Source organism: Salvelinus alpinus, chromosome 11 (assembly GCF_045679555.1).
Source record: "Salvelinus alpinus chromosome 11, SLU_Salpinus.1, whole genome shotgun sequence".
NCBI lineage: Eukaryota > Metazoa > Chordata > Actinopteri > Salmoniformes > Salmonidae > Salvelinus > Salvelinus alpinus.
The window spans coordinates 52,949,013-52,974,890 of NC_092096.1; the positions used below are offsets into that span (position 1 = coordinate 52,949,013).

Genomic DNA, 25,878 nt, shown 5'->3' on the forward strand with positions numbered 1-25,878 from the left:
TTGGGGGGGGGGGAATTATTTCTGACCCTGAATCAGTTTACTTGCCTTCCTCCAGCTTGAAGTTCAAACTCATAGACAACAAAATGGCTGTAAGTGGCAAGTCAGCCAGCCCATTGTTTAGGATGGTGTCATCTTGCAGAGTCTACCTTTAACCACAGATCTAGGATCAGTTTACCCCTACCACCAATCCTAACCATAACCATTAGGAGAGTGAACAAAGATATGATCCTGAATCAGTGGTTATGTCTAACTTTGATCCCCCCCCCCCCCCCCCAGCAGCAGCAGCAACAGCAGCCAACCCAGGTGGCGTCACACAAACGCCACCGCTTCAAACGCAGTATGAGGGTCCGTGTCTCCACCGAGAACTCCATGACTCTGTCTGGTGGTGGGGGGGCTGGGTCGTTCCCTTCCTCAGTCCCAGAAGACCCCCAGGACCAGGAGAGGCTCCAGCCCACCCCCCTCCAGCCCAGTCCCAACCCACACAGGAAGATCCATCCTGGGGCTGGCGTCCTGAGGAGGACCCCTGCACTGTCCCCGACGTCGGCAGAGGATGAGGATCTCGTGCCAATAAATGTACCGCCACCGGTAAAGGTAACTTGATGAGATATATCTCTCTCTGTCTCTTCTCTTTCCATATTCCTCTGTCTTCCTTTATCTCTTTTCTTTCGTCTCACTCTCTTTTTCTCCTTTATTGACACAAACTTACATTCACACACTCATCACACTGACAAATTGATGCATCGAATGACGATATGACCTTGACGCCATCTCTCCCCAGGCTCCAACAGAACCTCCGGTGGTGGAGGTAGAGGAGGACCTTCCTGCTCCAGAGGAGCCCAGCATCGAGGTGGCGTGCCTGGCCTTGGAGGGCCGCCCGGCCCCCTCTCTGGCCGAACTGGACAGCAGCAGCTCATTCAGCAGCCTGGAGGAAGAGGAACCAGAACCAGAGGACCAGTTCTTTAAACAACCAAATCACAACCCCCAGCACCGCCCGCCCATGGTGCGCTCACGGGGGGGCCACGGAGGCCTGCACAGGATGAGTGCGGCGTTTGTGTGTTTCTTCGCTCCAGAGAAGAGGCTCGCCAGGCTGGTGGAGGAGCTGTCCAGGGATCGGAGGTTGGCAGAGCCATATATAAACATATAGAGGGACTTTGGCCAACTTTTACATTGTCTGGATGCCATATTAGCGCCTTTGAGCATTCAAATTGTCTATTTATTTACATAAATTTACGTCGCATTGTAAACATTTCAGAAAATTCAGTGATATTGGTCGATAGAACTGCTGTGGAATTGTGTACCCTTGTGTAAATGCATCATAACGTTTTTGGTGTAAACTCTCTCTCTCTCTGGAGGTCTGCGTTTGGTTCCCTGGTCCAGGAGTTCATCCAGAGACAGAGAGAGGAGCTGAGAGAGGTCCTGGCGCAGGCTGCATCATCGTCTTTCTCATCGACGACCTCCGTGGGGGTGCTCCGGGGGCTGCGGCGCTTCCTGTCCCAGGCCAATTGCTTCCTGCTGGACAGCGGAGAGCTGTCACCCCCCCTAGAGACCCTGGTGCCTGACAATGAGAAAGGTACCTTTTTCAACTTCAGCTGTCTTAAGTTCCAACCACTACTTTGGTCATCATGAGATTGAGAGCGGTACAGAGGTGTCACATAATAGATGACAAGAACACAAATGTTATTAGATGTAAGCAGATTGTCAATCAGATACTGTCCATTGGATTTACAGGATACATAATAATGCACAGTAAACCCACCATTACACAGAGGAGACGGTGGCAGAGAGATAATTCTGTCTATGGAAACAACAGACTAGCTTTCGATGAGACGTGGAGTAGACTGTCCGCAGAGGACTTTAGTGAAAAGGCATTATCAACACAATGCTAGTGCGTAGGGGTAGCTCTTCATCCAGTGGAGTTCATATTGTCACTAGGATTTTAAAAGCTTTGCTAGCCACGCCAGAGAAACCCATCTACATTGAGCCAGCCAAAAAGTATGTTGCTGGATAGGAGATATAGGGCATACGTTCATTGAGATTTCAGGGGGGGGGGACTATGGTTGGTGTATGTGTGTGATACACTGTTGCCTGGTTGAGCAGTGAGTGTTGAGGCTTTTGGAGAGAGTGGAGCAGACTCTGCTGATTTTAGTCCACCGTTGCTACGATTTGCGCAGACACACACACACACACATTGCGTCGGTGGAGGCATTTGCATTTTTTTCCCTCACTCATCGTTTATCATAAAAAGATATCGCAGTCCCACGCGCACTTGAAGAGCAGCACGATTCTCAGTGGCTCGGGAGGGAGCGAGAGGGCGAGGAACAGAAAGGTAGAAAGAGAGAAAGGGAGGGAGACAGAGGAATAGAGGAAGAGATCGAGGGAAGACGGGGACTGGGTATTGATGTAGAGCTGAGGTTAGCTTTATGTGTGTTGGACAATGTCAGCCTAGTCAGGCAAGCCTGTATACCGCCACTTCCCCCAGTCCCTCAGTAATGAAGAACCATTTCCTCTGTAAAGTGGTTGGTGTGTGTAGGGGTATGTGTATATATAACTGGTACTTTGAGATGTTTGAGATAAGAGTTTGTGCTCAGAAATAAAGTGTAACTTTATACAATGTGTTTCCTCAATCTTTAACTGCTAGTGTGTGTGTGTGCGTCTATGTGCACTTGCGTTTGTTTGTGTTTGCTCATGCATGCGTCTGTGTGTGCGTGCCTACCGACGTATGTGTGTGTTTTCCCCCATGCAGACTTAGCCCTGGAGAAGGCCATGTTTGGCTGTGTGCTGAAGCCTCTGAGGGTGCTGCTTGGCCAGGCCCTCCTCTCCCTCCACAGACAGGACGGCTCCACCCAGCGCCTGGCCTGCAGTCTCCTGGACTGCCAAGAGGGGGCGATGGAGCACCTTGGGGTGCTTGTGGGCGTGCCCGACACCCGTGGCGTGGAGAGGGTGAGGCAGAAGCTGGCTCTCATGCAGCGCACCCACTCGCCCATAGACAAGATGCTGCTGCTTCTGCAGATGTGCAAGGCGGTCCAGAAAGCCATGGGGGCCCTCCACGACGGTGGTGAGTGGGCCTTCACTTTGCTTGATTTAATATAAAGTAGCTAAAGCCAGTCATTATCTATTATAAATATAAACATTTTAATAACACAATTGATGTGACTGTTATAAACTAGGAGCTGTTATCCACTGTCATAATCAATCAATCAATTAACTGTTAAAGCTGTCTTGCCATCCTCTTCATGCTCCCAGGACAGGAAGTGAGCTCGGCGGACTTCCTGCCGGCGCTGTCCTATGTGATAGTGATGTGTAACACACCTCAGATCCTACTGGAGGTGGAGTACATGATGGAGCTGCTGGAGCCCTCCTGGCTCACTGGGGAGGGTACGCACTACACCCCTACTACACCCTTTATAGCCTACACCCTGTCCACCTTCAATCCACCTATACCTCTAACTACACCCCTGGGGGAGATGGTACAGACTACACACTTACTCCACCCTTTTATACACTACACCCCACAATACACACCTGGTTACACTTTATTTTAACGCTTCATTATAAACCATTCATAAGGCATTAACAAAAAGATTGCACACCATTTAGGTTTAAGGTTAGGTAAGGGTTAAGGTTAAATAGCACTCACTTTAGATTAGGGACTGTAAAAATGCTTTACTTTGATTAGTAAATGGTTTATAAATGTGAGAGTAATAATTCATATGTGTTTTTTACAGACCATTAAAATAAAGTGTTGCCACACACATTACTTCTACCCCAAAGGAGAGGGTACCACTATGAACTACACCCACTATGAACTAAACCCACTACAACCCTTTCCCTCATACACCCCTCCACCTTTAAAATAACATGGGGGATAATGAAGACATATGTGGGTGAATGGATATTTAGATGGCATTCAAAGTCACTGTATTGACATTTCGCTGTGCTCTGTGCCCCCACCCCATCTCCTAGGTGGGTACTACCTGACCAGCGTCTATGCCAGCCTGTGTCTGATCCAGAGCCCGGAGGCGGAGGGGGACCAAGTCCCCCCAGGAGGTCTGACTCGTGAGGCACAGGATGGGCTGAGGGAGTGGGGCCGCAGACGCAGCCTGGAAGCCAAGAGCCACCAGGAGAGACAACAGAACCAGGTAAGACACTATTTCAATCAATCAATGTTATTTTACAAATCCCTTTTCACATCAGCAGTTGTCACAAAGCAATTTACAGTTATATTTCAAATACGATATCTCACAATGTGATTGGCTCAGTGGATCACATCTCTTGAATGTCTGCTCGCTAGTCATTCTCGCCCACTACCCTCAGCACGACAAGATCCCTGTCTTCCTACTGAACTGTTCTCAGGCAAATCGCGAGGTTAACGCTGCCGAACATAGGACGATCAGCTTCCGTCGATAGTGCTGAGTACTGACTGTAAGGAAAGTTTTGCTTCGGGTAGAATACATTTTCTACTCCTCAGTCTCAGGTGGTAGCTAACGTTACACAACTAGCTACGCCGCAAGACATTAGCTAACCTGGCTAGCTAGCTGGAAAGCTAGCTAACCACACTAACAAAGGGCTAGCTCACTCCACAAGGCTTAAGCTAACCTGGTTAGCTCGCTGGAAAGCAAGCTAACCACACCAGCATCACTACCTGCAACACGGTAATATTGCTAGCTCCCTTCTCTCATCTAGTTTAACCTTGGTTTACATGTTTGTGTTAACTAGACCGACTGGTTAGCCTCGCGGCTCTACGGTCGTGGGAGAATACCTACCCGAAGTCGAACTGCCACCACGTGGTTCCCTCTGGCTAGCACTGTGCTAGCTACAGCGTGCCTTTGCTATGAGGTAGCTGCTAGCTAGCTAACACATTATTGCCTCTAGGCTTGGGCGGTATACCGTATATACCGTATACAGGGGTATTTGGAAAAAGCCACAAGATAGTTTTTCAAAGCCTTCTAAATTATTTCTTTAAATTTTTTAAATATGTGAATATTTGCAGCTAATTTTAAGTTAATACTGGTAGTCAACTTTTGCAATACATTAGGAGGTAATGCAGATTGCGTTCTTCATTTCATCTGTCACATTATTTTACATTATGAAGCTTACCATAGTTCCCCAGAACAAATCAAATTGTATTTGTCACATGCGCCGAATACACCTTACAGTGAAATGCTTACTTACAAGCCCTTAACCAACAATGCAGTTAAGAAAAACGCCAAAAAAAATTATAATTAAAGAGCAGCAGTAAAATAACAATAGTGCGGCTATATACAGGTGGTACCGGTACATAATCAATGTGCGGGGGCACCGGTTAGTCAAGGTAATTGAGGTAATATGTACATGTAGGTATAGTTATTAAAGTGACTATTCATAGATAATAACAGAGAGTAGCAGCAGTGTAAAAGAGGGGGAGGGGCAATGCAAATAGTCTGGGTAGCCATTTGATTAGATGTTCAGGAGTCTAATGGCTTGGGGGTAGAAGCTGTTTAGAAGCCTAGGGTGACTAGGGTGGCTGGGATCTTTGACAATTTTTAGGGCCTTCCTCTGACACCGCCTGGTATAGAGGTCCTGGATGGCAGGAAGCTTGGCCCCTGTGATGTACTGGGCCGTACGCACTACACTCTGTAGTACCTTGCAGTCGGAGGCCAAGCAGTTACAATACTAGGCAGTGATGCAACCCGTCAGGATGCTCTCGATGGTGCAGCTGTAGAACCTTTTGAGGATCTGAGGACCCACACCAAATCTTTTCAGTCTCCTGAGAGGGAATAGGTTTTGTCGTGCCCTCTTCACGATTGTCTTGGTGTGCTTGGACCATGTTAGTTTGTTGGTGATTTGGAAGTCAAGGAACTTGAAGCTTTCAACTTGCTCCACTACAGCCCCGTCAATGAGAATGGTGGCATGCACGGTCCTCCTTTTCCTGTAGTCCACAATCATCTCCTTAGTCTTGATCGTGTTGAGGGAGAGGTTGTTGTCCTTGCACCACATGGTCACGTCTCTGACCTCCCCCTTCAGGCTGTCTCATCGTTGTCGGTGATCAGGCCTACCACTGTTGTGTCATCGGCAAACTTAATGATGGTGTTGGAGACGTGCCTGGCCGTGCAGTCATGAGTGAACGGAGTACAGGGGGGGACTGAGCACGCACCCCTGAGGGGTCCCTGTGTTGAGGATCAGCTTGGAGAATATGTTGTTAACCAACCCTTACCACCTGGGGGCGGCCCGTCAGGAAGTCCAGGATCCAGTTGCAGAGGGAGGTGTTTAGTCCCAGGGTCCTTGGCTTAGTGATGAGCTTTGAGGGCACTATGGTGTTAAACGCTGAGCTGTAGTCATTGAATAGCATTCTCACATAGGTGTTGCTTTTGTTCAGGTGTGAAAGGGCAGTATGGAGTGCAATAGAGATTGCATCATCTGTGGATCTGTTGGGGCAGTGTGCAAATTGCAGTGGGTCTAGGGTTTCAGCCTTTCAAAGCATTTCATGGCTAGAGATGTGAGTGCTACGGGTCGGTAGTCGTTTAGGCAGGTTGCCTTAGTGTTCTTGGGCACAGAGACTATGGTGGTCTGCTTGAAACATGTTGATATTACAGACTCAGACAGGGAGAGGTTGAAAATGTCAGTGAAGACACTTGCCAGTTGGTCAGGGCATGCTCGGAGTACATGACCTGGTAATCCGTCTGGCCCTGCGGCCTTGTGAATGTTGACCTGTCTAAAGGTCTTACTCACATCGGCTGCGGAGAGCGTGATCACACAGTCGTTCGGAACAGCTTGTGCTCTCATGCATGTTTCAGTGTTACATGCCTCGAAGCGAACATAGAAGTAATTTGTCTGGTAGGGTCGTGCCACTGGGCAGCTCTCGGATGTGCTTCCCTTTGTAGTCTGTTATAGTTTGCAAGACCTGCCACGTCTGACGAGTCTCGGAGCCGGTGTAGTACGATTCAATCTTAGTCCTGTATTGAGACTCTTTGCCTGTTTGATGGTTCGTCGGAGGGCATAGAGGGATTTCTTATAAGCTTCCAGGTTAGAGTCCCGCTCCTTGAAAGTGGCAGCTCTAACCTTTAGCTCAGTGCGGATTTTGCCTGTAATCCATGGCTTCTGGTTGGGGTATGTACGTACAGTCACTGTGAGGATGACGTCATCGATGCACTTATTGATGAAGCCAGTGACTGATGTGGTGTACTCCTCAATGCCATCGGAAGAATCCCGGGAAATATATTCCAGTCTATGCTAGCAAAACTGTCCTGTAGCTTAGCATCTGCTTCATCTGACCACTTTTTTATTGATCTAGTTACTGGTGCTTCCTGCTTTAATATTTGCTTGTAAGCAGGAATCCGGAGGATAAAATGATGGTCAGAGTTGCCAAATGGAGGGCAGGGGAGAGCTTTGTATGCGTCTCTGTGTGTGGAGTAAAGGTGGTCTAGAGTTTTTCCACCTCTTGTTGTCAGGACCCGGTACGAACTCGGGTCTCCGGTGTGAGAAACAGTCACTTAGCAAACTGAGCCACTGAAGATAGACTGGCAGTGGCCCCTATGAGTTGGCAGAAGGCCTTCCAAAACCTTGAGGCGAACTGGGGACCTCTGTCGGAAACCATATCTTGAGGAATGCCGAAGACTCGGAACACATGGTTAATTACCAACTCAGCCGTTTCCTTGGCAAAAGGTAACTTGTCAAGGGGACGAACCTGGCCGCCTTAGAGAACCTGTCAATGATGACTAGGATAGTAGTATTACCATGGGACGGAGGAAGGCCAGTAATAAAGTCCAACGAGATATGGGACCAGGGTCGGTGGGGAATAGATAAAGGGTGAAGGAGTCCTTGAAGGCGGAGGTGAGAAGATTTGCCCTGGCAGCACACGGGACATGCCTTGACGAAAGTGGAAACGTCTTCTTTTATGGTGGGCCACCAGAACTTTCGCTGGATGAACTCCAAGGTACGACCTACGCCCGGGTGATAGGTGAGGCGAGAGGAGTGCCCCCACAGAGGGACCTGGGTCCTCGCTGCCTTGGGGACAAACAACCGATTGGCAGGACCTCCTTTTGGACCCGGTTTGATAGCTTGAGCTCGTCTCACGGTATCCTCAACTTGCCACGAGATCAGGGCCACAATCTTAGCGGCAGGAAGGACAGGCATGTCAGTATCTTCTTGAATGGTAGGAGCGTAGACTCGGGACAAGGCGTCCGGTTTGAGATTCTTCGACCCGGGCCGAAAGGTGAGGATAAACTGGAATCGATTGAAGAAAAGAGACCATCGAGCTTGTCTGGAGTTCAACCGCTTCGCCTGCTGGATATACTCCAGATTTTTGTGGTCCGTAAGCACTTGAAACGGTTGAGAAGCCCCTTCGAGCCAGTGTCTCCATTCCTTCAATGCCATCTTAACCGCTAGGAGTTCACGATCCCCCACATCGTAGTTCCTCTCGGTCGGGGTAAGCCTGTGTGAGAAGAAGGCGCAAGGGTGGAGCTTCTTGTCTTCACCCCTCTGAGACAGGACAGCTCCAACACCAACCTCTGATGCGTCTACCTCTACCACAAAAGGTTCATCCGCAGTCGGTAGTGTCAGGATGGGAGCAGAGAGGATGCGCTGCTTGAGTCCTTGGAAGGCCTTCTCAGCTTCTTTTCCCCGCAGAAACCTTGCGTTGCCACCCTTGGTTAAAGCTGAGAGAGGGGCTGCCACCAAGCTGAAGTTCTTGATGAACTTGCGGTAAAAGTTTGTGAAGCCCAGGAAACGCTGAACTTCCTTAACGGACTTGGGGGTGGGCCAATCCGCTACCGCCCCTACCTTCCTGGAGTCCATTTGGACTCGACCGGGTTCCACAACAAATCCCAGGAATTGTACTCGGGAGGAATGGAATTCACATTTTTCCAGCTTAACGTACAAATGGCTGTCTAGGAGGCGTTTGAGTACTTGTCTGACATGCTTTGTGTGTTCTTGAAGGGAGCTCGAAAAGATAAGGATGTCATCCAAGTAAACGAACACGAAGATGTTAAGCATATCCCTAAGCACATCGTTTATGAGCGCTTGGAACACAGCCGGGGCGTTGTTCCACTCGTCACCGTGTCTGACCCGCACAAGATGGTATGCGTTCCGCAGGTCAAGCTTAGTGAAGACAGCTGCTTCCTGGAGCAGCTCAAATCCTGTGGCCATAAGGGGTAGCGGGTAGCGGTTACGGATGGTTATGGCATTGAGTCCCCGGTAGTCGATGCAAGGACGTAATCCACCGTCTTTTTTGGCCACAAAGAAAAACCCTGCTCCCGCGGGCGAGGTGGACGGACGAATGAGGCCTGCTGCCAGAGCGTCCTTGATGTAGGTATCCATAGCAGCTCGTTCGGGAGGAGATAGGGAAAAGATCCGACCCCTGGGGGGAGCAGGTGCCCGGGGCAATCGTAAGGTCTATGGGGTGGTAGCATGGTGGCCCTCTGTTTGCTAAATACCGGTTTGAGGTCATGGTAACACTCGGGAACTCGGGACAGGTCGATGGATTCTAGAGACTCGGGAGGAGAACTCGGGGAACTCGGAAGATACAAGTGGCTTGGCACGTAGGACCCCACTGCTTGACAGTGCCCACAGACCAGTCGATGTGAGGGTTATGTCTGTGAAGCCAGGGGTAGCCAAGGACGAGAGGGAACTCGGAACAGGGGATCAGATGAAAGTTCATCACTTCCTGGTGTTGGGAAACTGAAAGTCGCAAGGGGGTAGTGACGCGAGTGACAAGTCCAGATCCCAGAGGGCTTCCATCCAACGTAGTAACCCTCATGGGGTCCCTTAGAGGTTCAGAGGGGACGCCATTCTCCTTCGCCCAGATACCATCCATGAAGTTTCCTGCGGCTCCAGAGTCTACCAAGGCTTGAAGGGGAAGCTCGTGGTTGTCCCAGGAAAGGGTGAATGGAATGAGCAGACGGGAGTTGGACGGATGGGAGGAGGTTATGTTTCCCGTTACAGTCCCCCCAGGCCTGCACGGGACAGTGCGTTTCCCTGGAGCCCGGGACACGTGGAGCGGAAATGGCCCGGTTTTCCGCAATATAGACAGCATCGCTCCCTCATCTGGCGCTCTCTCTCAGCCTGGGAGATGCGTCCAATCTGCATGGGTTCCGGTGGAGCCAGCGAGGATAAAGGTGGGGACTCGGAGCTGGGACCGATAGGAGCTAGGGCGAGAGGTCTACGGTTGAGTTCTCTCTCTCTCAGACGCTGGTCTATGCGCGAGGCCAACTTGATCAGGGACTCGAGGTTGTCCGGTGGTTCCCGAGTGGCCAGTTCATCTTGGATGGTGCCGGAAAGACCCTTCAGAAAGCACACTGTGAGCGCCTCGTCGTTCCAGCCACTCGTTGCTGCCACCGTGTGGAACTGGATGGCATAGTCCGTCACGCTGCGCCGACCTTGGCGGAGAGTCAGGAGCTGTTTGGCTGAGTCAGGGCCGCTGGTAGGACCTTGAAACACTCGTTTGAATTCCTCAGCAAAGGCAGAGTAGCTGGCACAGCAGGGACTTTGAGCATCCCACACAGCAGTAGCCCAGGCCAGGGCTTTTTCCGACAGCAGGGTGATGATATATGCGATCTTGGACCGGTCGGTGGGAAACGACGAGGGTTGCAGCTCGAACGAGAGAGAACATTGGGTGAAAAACCCCTTACAAGCACTCGGATCACCTGAGAACCGTTGGGGAGGCGGAAGACGAGGTTCAGCCAGGGGGTTAACTACCACGGGCACTTGAATCTGAGGTACTGGGGCGGTTGCCGGGGGAAGTCGATCAGATATCTGCTTTATGGAAGTCAGCATCTCCGACAGAAGTTGAGAATGTCTAGCCATTAAGGCCTCTTGCTGAACCAGAGCGGCTTCGTGGCGTTGGACAGCCCCCTCGTGGTGGGACAGCGTGGCAAAAAGGTCCTGGGAACTGGCTGCCTCTGGGTTCATTTGGCTCTCTGTTTCTGTCAGGACCCGGTACGAACTCGGGTCTCCGGTGTGAGAAACAGTCACTTAGCAAACTGAGCCACTAATAGTCGGCAGAACCCAGAAGATGAGGCAGACACAGCAGTACTTGAGACAGTGTTTTAATAAAGTAAAAAGGAAAGTTCTTCAGGCAAAAATATAAATCCACAACGTCAAAAGTAATTCCAAGAGAAAAAGGTAATCCTCCAAGTCAAAAGGTAAATCCACAAAGTGGTAGGTACAGCAGGAAAAAGCCTCAAAAGATAATCAAAAATAAATAAACGAGAACAAAAACAGAGTACCACAAGAGAGTCCAACTGGAGCAACAAATGTTCACAGCATCGCTAGGGCTGGGTGCTAACATTCAAACACAGAGCAAAGAACTGAGGAAAACTAAGGGTTTAAATACATTCAAGGGAAACGAGGCACAGGTGCAAATAATAACTGGAAACAAGGGAAAACAAAAGGGTCAAAAAAGCACAATGGGGGCATCTAGTGGCCAAAACCGGAACAATCCTGGCCAAATCCTGACACTTGTTGCACATTTAACATGCAGGTAGAAATTAGGTAAAACGGATTTAAGTTCCCCTGCATTAAAGTCCAGTTGAGCCAGTCACTTGTTTGTTTGTAAACAGCACAACAGGAGAAAGAGGGAGCCGATGACATAGTGTTCTATATCTAGAGCGTTCTATAGAATTCACTACTAAATGTTTGCCATCAGATATTTTATAATATCTTTCTGCCAGAAGTCACAGATCTCTGGATGAGTTATCTGTACAGTTGCCATTTTTTTCCCTGTGCTTCCTATTAGCGTTTTTTCTCCTCCGTTCTTCTCACATCTGCTCCGTGTACACAAGCTGCTCTTCTTTCAGAAAAGCATGCATCACAACTTTGTTAATTTCCACAATTTCTCTCATTCACTTTCACTTGTAAGTGTCCACACTCACTGAAAATCACATTTGGTAGCTACTAAGCTATGCTTGCATAACTTTATGAGTTGGATTTACTTGTCGTTGCAATTAGTTTATGTTCGTTATCGCTTGTTGGCATTTAGTTATTTCGCTATTAGTTTGTGCTAATTTTGTTTGCATTCTGATAATAGAGAACCAATGGGCTTTTCTTGTGTTTTTAGCGCCCCCTTGTGTGATATGCCGGTAATACCTTAAATCCCAGGATGAGAGAGAGACTGCATGACATAAGCTAGCTTCTACTAGCTAGCTTATGCCTATCAAAAGCCCAGGGCTTACATGTTTTTACAAAAGGTGTCTTGTCATCAGCTATCCCTGTTCTATACAATGGCTACTGCTGCCCCATCCCAAGGCTAGCTGGGCCAAGCACTCAAACCCCCACGTTCTTGCGCTTGCGGCTCCATGATTGCAGAAAATGATTTTCACCTTCTATGTATCAATTTCCTCGGAAGGGAACATGCTCAGGAAGCATTCGACAACCCCAAGTCCTGTTATCATTGTAAATTGCTGACTAGAGCGGGTATCAGGAGGCTAAAATGCTCCGCTATCTCTACCCCCTCCCTCACCTCGCAGCCACCAACCGAGGTTGAGGCTCAACCCCCAACAACCGAGGTAAGCTGGGGCGAGCCCCTCACTGTCTGACGATATGGTGTCGTGAAAGCGAGCTAGGATGACAACGGGGATACATCTTGTGGGTGTACTCAACTTTAAGACTGAGATTGAGGTTGAAGACACTGTTGTTGTTCCCCTCTCAAGTCCATAGGTCTCCCTGCCCCCAGGACGGAAGAGCCGCAAATCTCCCTCGCTTGGAGTTTAGGCTCCTCAGCAGTTGCAAGTGAGCCACGGCCAGACCTGGCATCGAGTGGCCGGCTCCCTTAGGGGGCCAGGACCCCAGAAGGGACCTGTACGATGGGAAAAGACTTCCATCCTGCATGGCCCCTGTTAAGCAACTGCTTCCTGCGGTCCCAGTTTGCCTCAGGGAGGCTAGGAGCTTATGGGACGAGTCCCTTAACAGCAAGATCCTGGCTAGGGACTCCCCTAGCATGCACAATATGGAGGAATCCGGGTTTTGCAACACTCCCATGGTGGAGCCGTCACTGGCTGATTACCTCCACCCCACATGGCGTGCTACTGACACTATACTAGTACTTCCCTCTTTGTAAAGACGGAGCACTTTTCTGCCTGTATTTTCCATAAGACGTACAAAACCTCAGCCCTATCAATCAGAGCACTCAACGTGACCTCTTTATTGATGGCCTACCAGGCAAAGTTATTGGAGGAGGTGGGGAAGCAACTGGATTTGGATCCTGGGGATGAGATCTGTATGATTACAGATTTCAACCTACGCACCTCCCGTACGCCATCCAAGGCTGTGGATGGCATACAGGGAGAAAGTGGCACTTTGATTAAGCTTGTCCAGCTTAACAGACAAAGATAAAGTGGACCTCCTGTGACACCAAGACATTTTTCGATGCACAGAAGTGGTGTGAATAATAGACTCTCCCATCGGGCGAGTCAGCATGTCCGCTCTCCCTCTGGTCACCCAGACCTGGATTCAAATAGCATTCATTTTCCTTCAAATACTTTAGCCGTGCTGGATTGTGATGCCTGGTGCAATGGAACCAATGGAATAGTCCCAAAAGAACAAACCCCACCCATCTAGCACTCCAGACAGGCGCACCCTCCTCGTGCTTGTTATTCCCCAAATTCTGACCATCATTCACCAGTTAACATAGTACAGTGGATAACTGATTAGTGACGTGTAGTATATTCACTCCCTTCAAATAGCTGCTAGTTCTAACACACACACACACACACACCATTCTCCTAGTATTTGAAGCGTCCACAAATGATGACCACCATTCACCATATGAAATGGTACAAATACTGTGGTTAGCTATTCAGTCACGTGGGCTGCTCACTCTATTCAAATAGCTATAACACACACGCACACCCGCCAACAGATTTGCAGTACTGGCACTGAGGGAGATCAGTGAGCTAGCTAAGTGCTATGAAGAAGTGGGCGGTCAGATAACATGAAATTTACTGAGCAGCAGAAACCCACTGAAGAGAGCAAACACAATATGCACACGGACAGCGAGGAGCTCAGTGACTCTGTAAGTTGCTGCTTTTTAATGTTGTTTAATGACATGGTTATAATAGTGGGTAATGGGAAACTTGTTGCTGGGGCTGTATCGTGTGTGTGTGTGTGTGTGTGTGTGTGTGTGTGTGTTATATGGCGCTGGTACTGTAGGTGGTTCTCCAATTATGTAATACATTTGAACAGTACTGAACATTCAGACAGTGTTATGTGTATTATGGTACGCTGTATTCACATTTAGTGGAGATGTATATTATTGTACTTTCATGTATACTAGTTATGTGCAAGTGTATGGATTATTTTTGTCAAGATGAAGGGACTGTATGACTTAATGGAGCTGGTTAAATGTATGTTTACAGTGGGTGTGTTTTAACGTAAAGATATAAAAGTAGAGAATTTGTTAGAATATGAAGACTATACATGTCTATGAATACTGTTGAATAAACAGTGAAGACTGTATGCACTGTAGGCTATTTGAGAGTGGTTGGTATAGATTTATTTTGAGGAATGAGAATTTATGGTATATAGCCTACAGTATGTAAAGCTGTGTTAATGAACAGTAGCCTATTGAGCCTGTGTGTATGATGTACTGTGTTCAGTATTGAATTAGTTAGCTTGGTTCAAATGAATGGGAAATGATCTGTTATTTTGAACCTCTCTGAGCTTTGTGTGGTCTCGGAGGGCTCTGTTATAAAGGCTGCTTATGTGAGTTAATAAGATGATACATTTTGTAACTTATTTTGTGTGTGTGCATGTTTTTGTGTGTGTGTGGGGGGGGGGGGGGGGGGTGCTCGTATGTATGTGTGTGTCTGCTTATACGTGTGTGTGTTTATGCCTGTGTGTGTTTCTCTGTGTGTGTGTGTGTGTGTGCAGAGGTGCGTTCGGGTACTGTTCCAGGACGGCGGGCGCAGTGCTGTGCGGACGCTGCAGTGGAGAGCCGGCGAGAGCAGCGAGGCCCTGGCCCAGCTCTGTGCCTCCACCTTCGCCGTCTCCGAGCCCCAGGACTACACCCTCTACTGGAGGTCCGGGGGGGAGATGAGGACCCTTCCCACCCAGGCACAGCCTAAGGATCTGGCCAGCCACAGCGAGGGAGGCCCCTCTCTCTCCTACCTCCGCACGGACCACGACTTCAGCAAGATGCGGCGGCTGACCAGGGGGGGAGCTGTGGACCTGGAGGAGTCTATGTGTGAGGAGTGATTGAGGGAAGGAGAGAGGAAGAGAGGGAAGGGTAATTCTCGGATCTCAGCGTTTTTCGATTGGTTGATTGATTAAAAAAGCTGTGTTGTGTCTTGGACGTGTTGTCATAACTACAGCCCACACTAAAGACTAAGGGGCAAGTCTCAAATGGCACCCTATTCCATAGTGGAGGTTTAAAGGTAGTGCACTGCACTACATGTTGGTTGAAAGTAGTGCACTATATGGGGAATATGGTGCCAAATGTAGTGCACTATATGGAGAATAGGGTGTCACTTGATACAGCCTTAGATAAAGGGGAGGTTGGTAGTCTATTATTCACATCACTTCTGTGCATCAGTCTGCTGCTCCCTGGTTGGAACCATAGAATTAGAATGAATTCTATGTCTATGTTCGGAACCCTGTCATTGAGGGTTGGGGTGGGGGGCTAAACCACTAGCTACCAGTATGTCCTTTGTACAAGCAACATAAATATTTTTTACAAGACCAAACCTCAATACCAAAGTTAAGAAAGTAAAGTCATACACATAGGAATGTGTGAAGCTTAAAGGATAATCTTTACTTTAACGTAAGATGGACGTGGTTCTTTTGACTTATTTACAGTGTTACGGATATAGGAGTAAATAAGAGCCAATACAAGCAAACGCCATGAAGCCATTTTGTGATTCTGGGTCTGAGGTACTGTTGATGTTGACGCTGCCATCTCTCGTCACATATTGTCGACAGTTGACAGGGTGGGGGAAAATATTCTAAACTTTACAAATAGACAACATGTATGAGGACTTTTGTTAAATGGCACAATATCTCCTTGTTTTACCAACTGAATTTCACTTTACGATAAGAAAGGGACATATATCAGAATAATACCTTTTTTTATGTTTTACTTTCAATTATTGTTTCTATGGAACTGCTATAACATTCCATGAAAAAAGGAGCTTCTCAGAGAAAAGACAATCTGTGACAACGGCCAATAAAAATGGGACCACGCTATACCTCATGGTGATTGGTTGAATGTAAAGTCACCATGGTGACTCCTCCTGCTGCAGGTCATCTTTGTCAACTGACTGTTCAACTCAATGTTATTATTTTCAAAAAAACACTTATGATAATGTATTATTACAATAATTGTTTAAAATGTGGAATAGTTATATTTAATATGAATCACAAGTTTGTTTATGAAAGTGAAATATTTTACTTAGTGAAAGTTTTCATTGGACGACGGTTAATTTAAAGACGAACAATGGCACATTCTCTGAAGACTATTGCATGCTGATTTAATTTTATGTAAAGAACCTGCAGGTTTCGTATGTGATGCATGTGTTGATTGTGTTGAAAAATGCAACATTATGGCATTCACTACTTCTTTTAATGTATAACACATTGCTGTATTATGTCCAGAATTACAAAATCGCAATAAAATTGCAATATCTGTTCATAGTGCTGTTACATGATGTATTCTTTGTTTATCAGTGTTTGCTGCCTAAAATATGTACAGTAATATCATGATGAAGTTATAATGCAGAGGAAATGTTACAAGTCAGAACTGCGAGACAGCTAATTACTATTCTTATATATCAGACAGATTCTGGCAACCTCAAACCACAACGGTCACAAAATCTTTGACTAATCATATTCTCTACACTGTCGGAATAAACAAATATGGCTATTTTTCCAACTGTGTTTACACAAATGATTGGTGACCGAGAATAAGTGATAACTAACATTCTTTAAAGACACAAAGATATAGTCCAATACTGAAGGGCAATTCAGTCATGAAAGACCATAACATTCACTTTATTCAATTTGGCATTTAGATTAAAGTCAGTTGTGTTTCTTTTCATATGCATTTGAAACAACATGACGAGCTACATCAAAAGGGTTCAATTTGACACAGTGAGAATTAAAATGGTAAAAATGTGAAACATTACAATTGCACACTTCTATTGTGTAATTGTACTGTGTAATTGTTGTATTGTATGCAATACAATATGTAAATTTGACAATGAAAACATCTTGGAAAGTTGATCGTTACGAAGAGGAAAATGCTATTCCATGTCATGCTTCTTATAACAGACTTATAACAGAGATTTCTAATCCGAGCTAATGGCTGGCCCCTATGCATCCAGGAAAGCATTATCATTTCTCAATTACAGAATCACAGTTTTTAACACAGTATCATATACTCTTTGTTTTGTATTAAGTCTAGCTGACCCCGGTCCCCATTTTATCCAGTGTCGTGTTCATTAAGAGCACAGCGTTTTCTTCCATTTGTGACAAGTTAATACGACCGAGGACTTCTATCTATTGCCGCGCCCCAGTTTGTCCGGCACCCCCAGACCTTGTGTGTGTGAAACCCTACCTAACCCCTTTTTCCCCTTTATCTCACGCCTCCTCCCAGTTTGTCCAGAACCCTTAGGCCTTTCTCCAGGTACTCAGCCCGGCTCAGCCAGAAGGACTCCTTATCCTTCATGATGTTGGCCAGCACTGCTCCACCCATGAACACCATGTGTTTACGCCGTGGAGGGTCCTCAATGCGGATCTTAAACTTCTGTACAGAGGGAGGAAAGTAACGGGAAAGGGGAGTGGGTCGAAAGATATATGGTAAACTAAAATGAAGGAACACAACATTTACACAGGTTTACTGTGTGCGTGTGCGTGTGCGTGTGCGTGTGTGTGTGTGTGTGTGTGTGTGTGTGCAAGCGTTCGTGCATGTATGTGTGTGTGCTTACAGAGAGCTTCTCGGTGTCCCCCTGCAGCACCCTCTCCAGGTAGAGCTGTTTGATCTCTCTCTCCAGTCTGGAGGGAAGGCCGGGGTACATGGTGGTGCCTCCAGACAGCACAATGTGCTTGTAGAAGTCAGACCTTCCGGAGGGAGAGGCACATACAACATGGAATCAGACATAAACCATAACGTGTGCGAACAGTTCTCATTCATTTGACGGGTGGGTGAGGGAGATTGAGGTCATCCAGCTATAGATGTATAATATTATGGCTTATATTATACATTTAATACAGCTACCAAACAACTACAATAACCTACACGTATGTAACGACAATATATAATGTGTGTAAACATATGTACACATATATATTACAACTATGTAACGACTACTGTGCAGATCTCTAACTTTAACACGGGCCAACAGTGTATTGTACTGTATAGCTGACCTGATGCTATAGCCTAGCCTCCTCCCATACTTGTGCGACATTAAAACACACAACAGAAAGGTTTACTACAACACATTCAGTATGAGACAAAGCTAGCTAGTGGCGTTATGTCCAGCCATTAAACCATATGGAGACCAGCAGCAGGGTGGTGTGTGGCTGACCTGAGATCTATGTCAGCAGCCTGGATGGTGTTGAACAGCAGCTCAGCCACACCGGCTCCCTCTACGTTGATGAGGTGGGGCTGGAAGAGGGCCTCAGGGGCCCCAAACCGCTCCCCTCCCACCATCACCTGACGACCATCAGGGAGCTAGAACAGAGAGTTAATGAATAATTACAAATTCATAGCTCTTTATTTTCTGAAGTATGGGGTAGAGAGATTTATATGAGGTTATCCTGGGTGTCAGATTGTTTCTGAGTTTTGCAACTTTGCTACATCGTTGCCTTGCCACAGTCCATTTGTTAACAGAGAAACAGATTGCTACCCAAGCTAAAAGAGCATTGATCACATTCATAAGCATTCGGCTCTAATTGACATGTGTGGATAGGGTTAGCTACGGTACTATGTATGACTCCACTAGCACGGTGGTCTCTGTGGCCAGTCTCTGCTCCTGATCTATGTTGTATCCCACGTAGCATAGTTCCTCCTTCATCATGCGGACCGTCTCAAAGTCCGCCGACTGGTTGAAGACATAGCCGCGCAGCAACAGCAGCTGAGAGATGGGTCAGAGGTGGGAAAAAAAACAAAGGAGTCTTTTATATTCATCCCCAGAAAGTAATTTTCATGACAAAATAGTTCATGAGGAATGTTTAGTCCTATAGGCTATATATTTGCAAAGATTTTGCATGATGATTGACACGAGGGAGAGAATTAACGTTGCCATATATCCGCTAAAGTTCATTTGGATGCATCCCAGGTGGTAGCCCAAGTAGTGTACTGCATAGGGAATAGGGTGCCATTTGGGACGCGGCCCTTGTACACACCTTGATGAGGTAGCGTGTGATGTCACGCCCTGCGATGTCCAGCCTGCGCGTGAGATGGGGGAGAGAGAAGCCCTCGTACACGGGACAGATGTGGGTCACACCGTCACCCGAATCCACAACCACACCCGTTAGCAACCCTGGAGACAGGACAGGGCAGGACACACAGGGTCACGTAACAGACGGTATGATGGTGACCGACTGGGTTCGAACCTGCGCCCCCACAAGAACGTGTTATCCTGTTGAGCTAAAGTCTAGGCATTACACTATAGTATGTTCTTATTTACAGTATATATAACAGGGAGAGCCATGTCTTTGGGTCTAGTCTCCCCTTACCCTGGGCATAGAGTGTGAGCACGGCCTGGATGGCCACATAGATGCCGTGGAACTGGTAGGTCTCGAACATGACCTCAGCAATCTTCTCCCGGTTCTTAGTGGGGTTCATGGGCGGTTCCGTCAGCAGCACCTTGAATCAAATTCAACTGTATTGATCCCCACACAGCATCACAACATACACAGAGGGCAGAGGAATGTAAAAACTGTTGTTGTTTTTTTACATAAAGACCCAATCCTAACGTTTTATAGAATGTCTAAAACGTAATAGTCTAAAAAAAAAACATTGGAAGTTTAACAGACTAAATGCACTTCATACCTAGGTCTCTCTTGCAATTTATTTGTATTGTACCTCAATTAAACTAACATATATACAATAACTGACCTTGCAGTCTGGGGGGCTGATATTGAGGCGCCCAGGGCCAAAGGTGTAGTCCCACAGGTGAAGCATGTCTTCCCAGGAGCGCACGATGCCGTTGTCCATGGGGTAGGACACCTCCAGCATGGAGCGACACTCACTGGCCTCATCACCCACCATCAAGTCCTAAGTTTAGGTTTGGGGGGTCACCAGGGGAGTTGGTTTGGATTTCTTTGATTTTTTCCTAAATATACAGAGGCTCCAGACATGGCACTTCGAGATATTACCTCTATATTGTGATTGTCAGAGAGGGAGTTTACAGTCATGTACAATCAAAGGAGAATATGCTCAGCTGAGGAGCAATCATGTTTGGAGAATAACTATTCCCTTGACACATAAGAGTCAGTGTTTATCTTTAGGCTGGAAGTCAACTGTCTCTTTAATTAACCTCACCTTAATCTCGATGTTTCCGACCTTGGTGTTTGAACGAATGACGGGCCGACCCACCAACGCAGGGAAGATGTGCTCGGGGAAGTTGGAGCCAGCGAAGCCACACTTGACAAACTGCATGGAAACCAATATGAAAGAAACATGATGTTGGTAGCTTACACGTTCAAAACACTTTCAACATGAGAGGTTAAGGAAAGACCAGTCTGCTGAGAAAGTCATACGTTTTTGTGCATTGAGTGGAAACCAAAATGTGACCAGAGAATGTCACTCATGCTAAACTTCTGCAAAATATTTTCAGTTCAACTTTAAAGGCTGACGTGTCGAACAACAGCAGGCGATCAGAAATATTGTATTAGAAACACCTCTATTGCATTATTCACAAACTCTCAGCATTCGCAGCTTCAAGTTCAGTAGCCTACCTCTCCTCTCCTAGTTGGACATACGAGATCAAGTGTGCCTATACGTGTGGTCTCAATTAAATAGAGTAGCCTGCCTACCCTGTAAAGCCCAAGGCCTTTTTTACTCAAATACTTCTAGTACGTTGAACTCAAAGTCAATGAAAAGTCATTATTACTTAAAATATTTGTGCTACTGACTCAAAACTAAATGAGAAGTCACATGAACATTTTTTTTTTAAAGAAGCACTATGCAGAAATTGCTCTGCCATTTCCTTGTTGCTAAAATGTTTATAGTTCGCCTAATTTCAGTGTATGTGACAAAACAAGCAAGTGTAGTGTAGAGAATCATTGTACCATCTAAACCGCTGTGAAATATAATTTCCATAACCAAAAATATTGTATTTTCAGCTGTTTGAAGCTGATGTTCAAAACCGAAAGTAACATTGGGTGATTGATTGATTAATCTTATGCTACACAAAGATAAATAACTAGACTTTTTCTAAACCAATCCAATCATTTAGTTAGATTTGGTTGTTCCAGTTTAAATGGCATAGGTAGTCTCCTCACACTGTTCCTAAATCTGGAACTCATTATGGTTGCAGGTGAATAAAAATGTCTGTTGAATTTCCTAACTATGGCTAGATTCCAATAGGAATCACACATCACTTTGCAAGCCAGTCTAATCTGACTTGTAGGTAGGGTTGCAAAATTATGTTACATTTCTCAGGTAATCTAGTAATCCTGGTTTGAAGATTCCTGGAAATCCTTCAACCAGGATTTTTTTTAAATCTGGGAATTTTGGGAAAGTTACTGGAATTTTGCAACCATACTTGCAGGCCTGATGTGGCCTGTAAACCGTCAGTTTCAGGCCACTGTATTAAGGTAACGCTAGGCCTAAAAATAAGGCCTTATGAGATATCAAATCAAATCAAATGTATTTATATAGCCCTTCTTACATCAGCTGATATCTCAAAGTGCTGTACAGAAACCCAGCCTAAAACCCCAAACAGCAAGCAATGCAGGTGTAGAAGCACGGTGGCTAGGAAAAACTCCCTAGAAAGGCCAAAACCTAGGAAGAAACCTAGAGAGGAACCAGGCTATGAGGGGTGGCCAGTCCTCTTCAGGCTGTGCCGGGTGGAGATTATGACAGAACATGGCCAAGATGTTCAAATGTTCATAAATGACCAGCATGGTCAAATAATAATAATCACAGTAGTTGTCGAGGGTGCAACAAGTCAGCACCTCAGGAGTAAATGTCAGTTGGCTTTTCATAGCCTATCATTAAGAGTATCTCTACCGCTCCTGCTGTCTCTAGAGAGTTGAAAACAGCAGGTCTGGGACAGGTAGCACGTCCGGTGAACAGGTCAGGGTTCCAGATATGTAATGTATTGTCATAAAGAGTTTAATTATAATGACAACACTTGACTAGGAACTCACTTGGTGAAGGCCACAGGACTGAAAATTAACGAATTCAACAACCACGTCTCTAACCAGGTTTCCATTCAACCTTTTTATGTGAGTAAAATGGAAACCGCTAATTTGTCAGTAAACTTTTCAAATGTCGACAAAACAAAATATTCTAGACATGATGGGAACTTTTTGTGTCAGTAAAATTAATTATGCAATAAATGACGGAGGAAACGCTTTTATGCGCAAATATTAATATAATAAACATCATAGCGACGTAAACGTGGAGTCACCCGATGACATGTTGTGTGGTCCTCCCACTGCGACTAGGGAAAGCATGCAGTTTATTACGCTACAGATGTAAATGATCATGAACTTCAGATAAACTCATCGTCTTGCACTCTGTTGATATAATGATCGATGCTTGGCTGCCGTTTGACAAATAAAAAGTATCGGTCTTTTGTCTATAATAATATCATCATGTAGCCTATACCTGCACTGTAGGCAAATTGTTGGCTAGAGCGCACGTGCCAATACCAAAATGTAGTTATAACGCAACATTTTGGGAAAATATGATAGAAACCCATTTTACTTTTAATTTTTATTCGGTACATGGGAATTTAACGGCAAAAGTTTTTTTAATGTGCACTACATCATCACTCACAGCCTTTTATATGCAACACGTTAATTTGATGAAAACGCATCTCAGGTGTGAAAATGGGCATATTGTTTCAATGCAGATTTTAGAATATTCGCATGAAAATCTGTAGCCAATTGGATGTAAACCTAGTTTATGTCATTACCAAATACAGTCATTGCTGGTAACTCTACAATTCACTCGAAAAGGCAAGGCACACTGGGAAAGTATATTGGAGCTGTGGTTCAGTGGGGGCTTCACCCCCCAAGAAAATAAACTGATACAACTCAAATCTGGACCCCTTACAGTATCATAGTGACTCTATCGGTTTGAGTAATGACTACAAAATCACTTTAAGTAACTGTATTCACTTAAGTGCAACTGGTTTCCTCCCCCCAACATTGTAATGACAGCACATTGGGGTTTACAGTGTATGCATGGGCAGAGAATCACGTGGCTGTTATCTTTCCAAGGAAATTGACTTAAAGAGTATTATGCTATAGTTTACTACAGTGTCTGTAAATAAATATTGATCATGGAAAGAAGTGGAGGGCGGACAACGAACGTGATTCGAGGTGCAATCCAAAAATATGACCATCACTGAAAAGGAAAAGACGCAACCTGCGCATACCATGGTGAGCGAGCGTCGCGCCTTTTCCTTTTCAATAGGCTAAATATTAATTGCCCATGTATTTGTCTCTACCTTACAAATAGTCCCACTCCTAAAAGGTAGGCTATATCGTATATGCAAAACATACTGTAGCTCAAGAGAAAGTGTAAGTGTCCGCTGTCATCATTCTTGCTGCTTCAAGTTCAGTAGCCTGACATATCCTCTTGGACATGCGAGATACAGGTACCGTATTGTCTCAATTAAATAGAGTAGGCTATATGCATGGGCGGAGAAGCACGGGGCAGATAAATACAAATAAACTACATTTCTAAATATGATTTGGCTATAGTTTACTACATTGCCATGGAATAAAAAGGCCTAATGATGACCAATATCTGTCTCTGTCTGAAAATCGTATCTCAAAAGAAAGTGCAAGTGTCCACTCTCTCTCCAACTATGCTCTCGTCAAACTACTGTACGTCTAGCCTACTGGTTTATATAGCCCAGTAAAACCGATCGATAGCCTAATATAATGGGCCAAGTGATAATCTCTGGTAATTTAATCTAACCTATTTCTTAGATTATTTCTGCGCATTTGTTTATTGCCTATAGGGCGCAAAATTGCTGGGACAATAGCTGCCAAACGAGCTGCGTCACACACCTAAAATAACATTGCGCGATTTAGGTTGGGTTCGGGGCCAGTTCTTGCGGGAGCAGGTGGGAGTCGGACATAAAGCCAGAGAGAGTGGGCGGCTGCAGCATTAAAAACTGCGGTTGCGGGCGAGAGCGTGATTAAGAAATCAGTCCCGCCTAGACCTCTATTCCAATCACTAGCACCAGCCGCAAGTGTGGAGGCTGGGCAAGTAAACTCTTGTAGCTCATAAATCTATGTTGTACTTCTGCAGGACATGAAGTTTAAAGGGTCTTTCAATATCCATTTGTTTCGTGCAAATGAACTCAAGAAGCAAGAAGCATGAGGAATTGAGAATTATCTCAGAAATGATTGGGTTGTGTTCCTTTCCTGCTTCCCCTCCAATAACAGCTCACTCCAACACATCACCACCATGTATGGCAGTTTGTGTGAATAAGAGGAGTCGGCTGTGACAAGTCCAGACAGATGTGCACTCATAACAGACCCACACCCCAACCTACTACCTGCGCAGAGAGCAGCATTCTACATAGCCTTCTACATTATACTGTTTTAAGTGACTCTCTGTTACCACATTTATGAATTAAATGTTGCAACTTTGTAGCAGGATATTAGAAAATAACTTAACTGTGCTGTTATCAATACACAACACAGCATTTTAGGGGCCCTAAGTGAGATATGGTTGCAACTGTATAACAGACTTCATGCAATTCTACTTATTTTACCGTGGGGCAGAGATACATTTTTGCTGTTTTAAAGTACGTTTTCTGCAGTGCTACACATATTGCCATGGGGCGGAGGGAGATCATTGATTTCAATGTCATAACAAACTTCCTGCAATCCTACCAAGATACTTCATTTTTAAAGAGAATTTCCAGCCATTCTACTCAATTTGCCATGGTGTGGAGAGAAATGTTTGCAGTTTTACAGCAAATGTCCTGCAATTCTACACATTTTCCCATGACTTATTCCATATTAATGATATCTGAGTGAGAGTGACTAACAAAATCAGTGAGGGCCCCCTGGAGGTCTGGGACCCTGGGCACGTGCCCTGAGTGCCCGGTCAGGATTCGGCCATGATTACTACAAATTAAGATAACTGGCTAGACTAATTTACCAATCTGAAAATTGTTAGCTGACATGTTTTTTTTTGGGGGGGGGGGGGGGGCAGGGACAAATACAATTGATTAAGATATAGCGTCACACACGTACATTAGCGTCACACACGTACATTACTTCTTGCAGGTTGTTAAATTCCAATTATGCATACACTCCTAATTCATTCCCAAATCCTAAATGAACATTCAATATTATAATTGTTTTACTCGGTGTGGTAGTGATAAAACAATTAAAGTAATTAAAACAACGTTCTGTCGACATATTCACTCACCCCTGTGCCATTGTCACAGACGACAACCTTTCTGCCCTCGCTGTCCATGTTCCACTGATGCTGAGTGAAGGTACCTCTATATATTCCCTCCCGTTGGGGCTCTCAACGCAGGCGGGCTAGTCCAATTAAGCAACACTTAATTTCTTTCTAAGCACACGGGGAAAGATTCTTGCAAAATGCAAAATACGAGGGACTGCAGCAAATTCTTCTTCCTTCAATAACGTGAAGTGTGGGCGGGGTCGAGACTAGTGAGGGCAGGAGAAAAGACAAGGAATTGGCGTAGGTCTACAGGTAGGCTATGTGTCAATCTCACTGTCTAATTGTTGGTCACAAATCAA

At 45.8% G+C, this 25,878-nt stretch overlaps 2 protein-coding genes across 4 annotated transcripts in view; one reads left to right on the plus strand and one right to left on the minus strand.

Moving 5' to 3' along the window:
• The window catches only part of LOC139534381 (ras and Rab interactor 2-like), a 47,358-nt gene extending 30,763 nt beyond the window's left edge, over positions 1-16,595 (plus strand). For 2 of the 3 annotated variants that reach the window (XM_071333488.1, XM_071333490.1), the window contains 7 exons: positions 277-591; positions 779-1,116; positions 1,353-1,570; positions 2,744-3,055; positions 3,244-3,375; positions 3,964-4,139; positions 14,842-16,595. In XM_071333488.1, the coding sequence (XP_071189589.1) occupies positions 277-591; positions 779-1,116; positions 1,353-1,570; positions 2,744-3,055; positions 3,244-3,375; positions 3,964-4,139; positions 14,842-15,165 (1,815 nt within the window). In that variant the 3' untranslated portion in view covers positions 15,166-16,595. The remainder of the gene's footprint in view (positions 1-276; positions 592-778; positions 1,117-1,352; positions 1,571-2,743; positions 3,056-3,243; positions 3,376-3,963; positions 4,140-14,841) is intronic. The other variant, XM_071333489.1, reaches the window with a different exon arrangement.
• A 322-nt stretch (positions 16,596-16,917) lies between these two features.
• LOC139534382 (actin-related protein 2) lies at positions 16,918-25,790 on the minus strand. Its single transcript, XM_071333491.1, has 9 exons — positions 25,541-25,790; positions 20,453-20,563; positions 20,027-20,185; positions 19,645-19,774; positions 19,312-19,448; positions 18,891-19,040; positions 18,492-18,637; positions 17,892-18,024; positions 16,918-17,710 (listed from the first exon to the last, which is right to left on the minus strand). Exons 1-9 carry the CDS (start codon positions 25,586-25,588, stop codon positions 17,540-17,542), a joined length of 1,185 nt encoding a protein of 394 aa, XP_071189592.1. The 5' UTR covers positions 25,589-25,790; the 3' UTR covers positions 16,918-17,539.
• Positions 25,791-25,878: the final 88 nt, after the last annotated feature.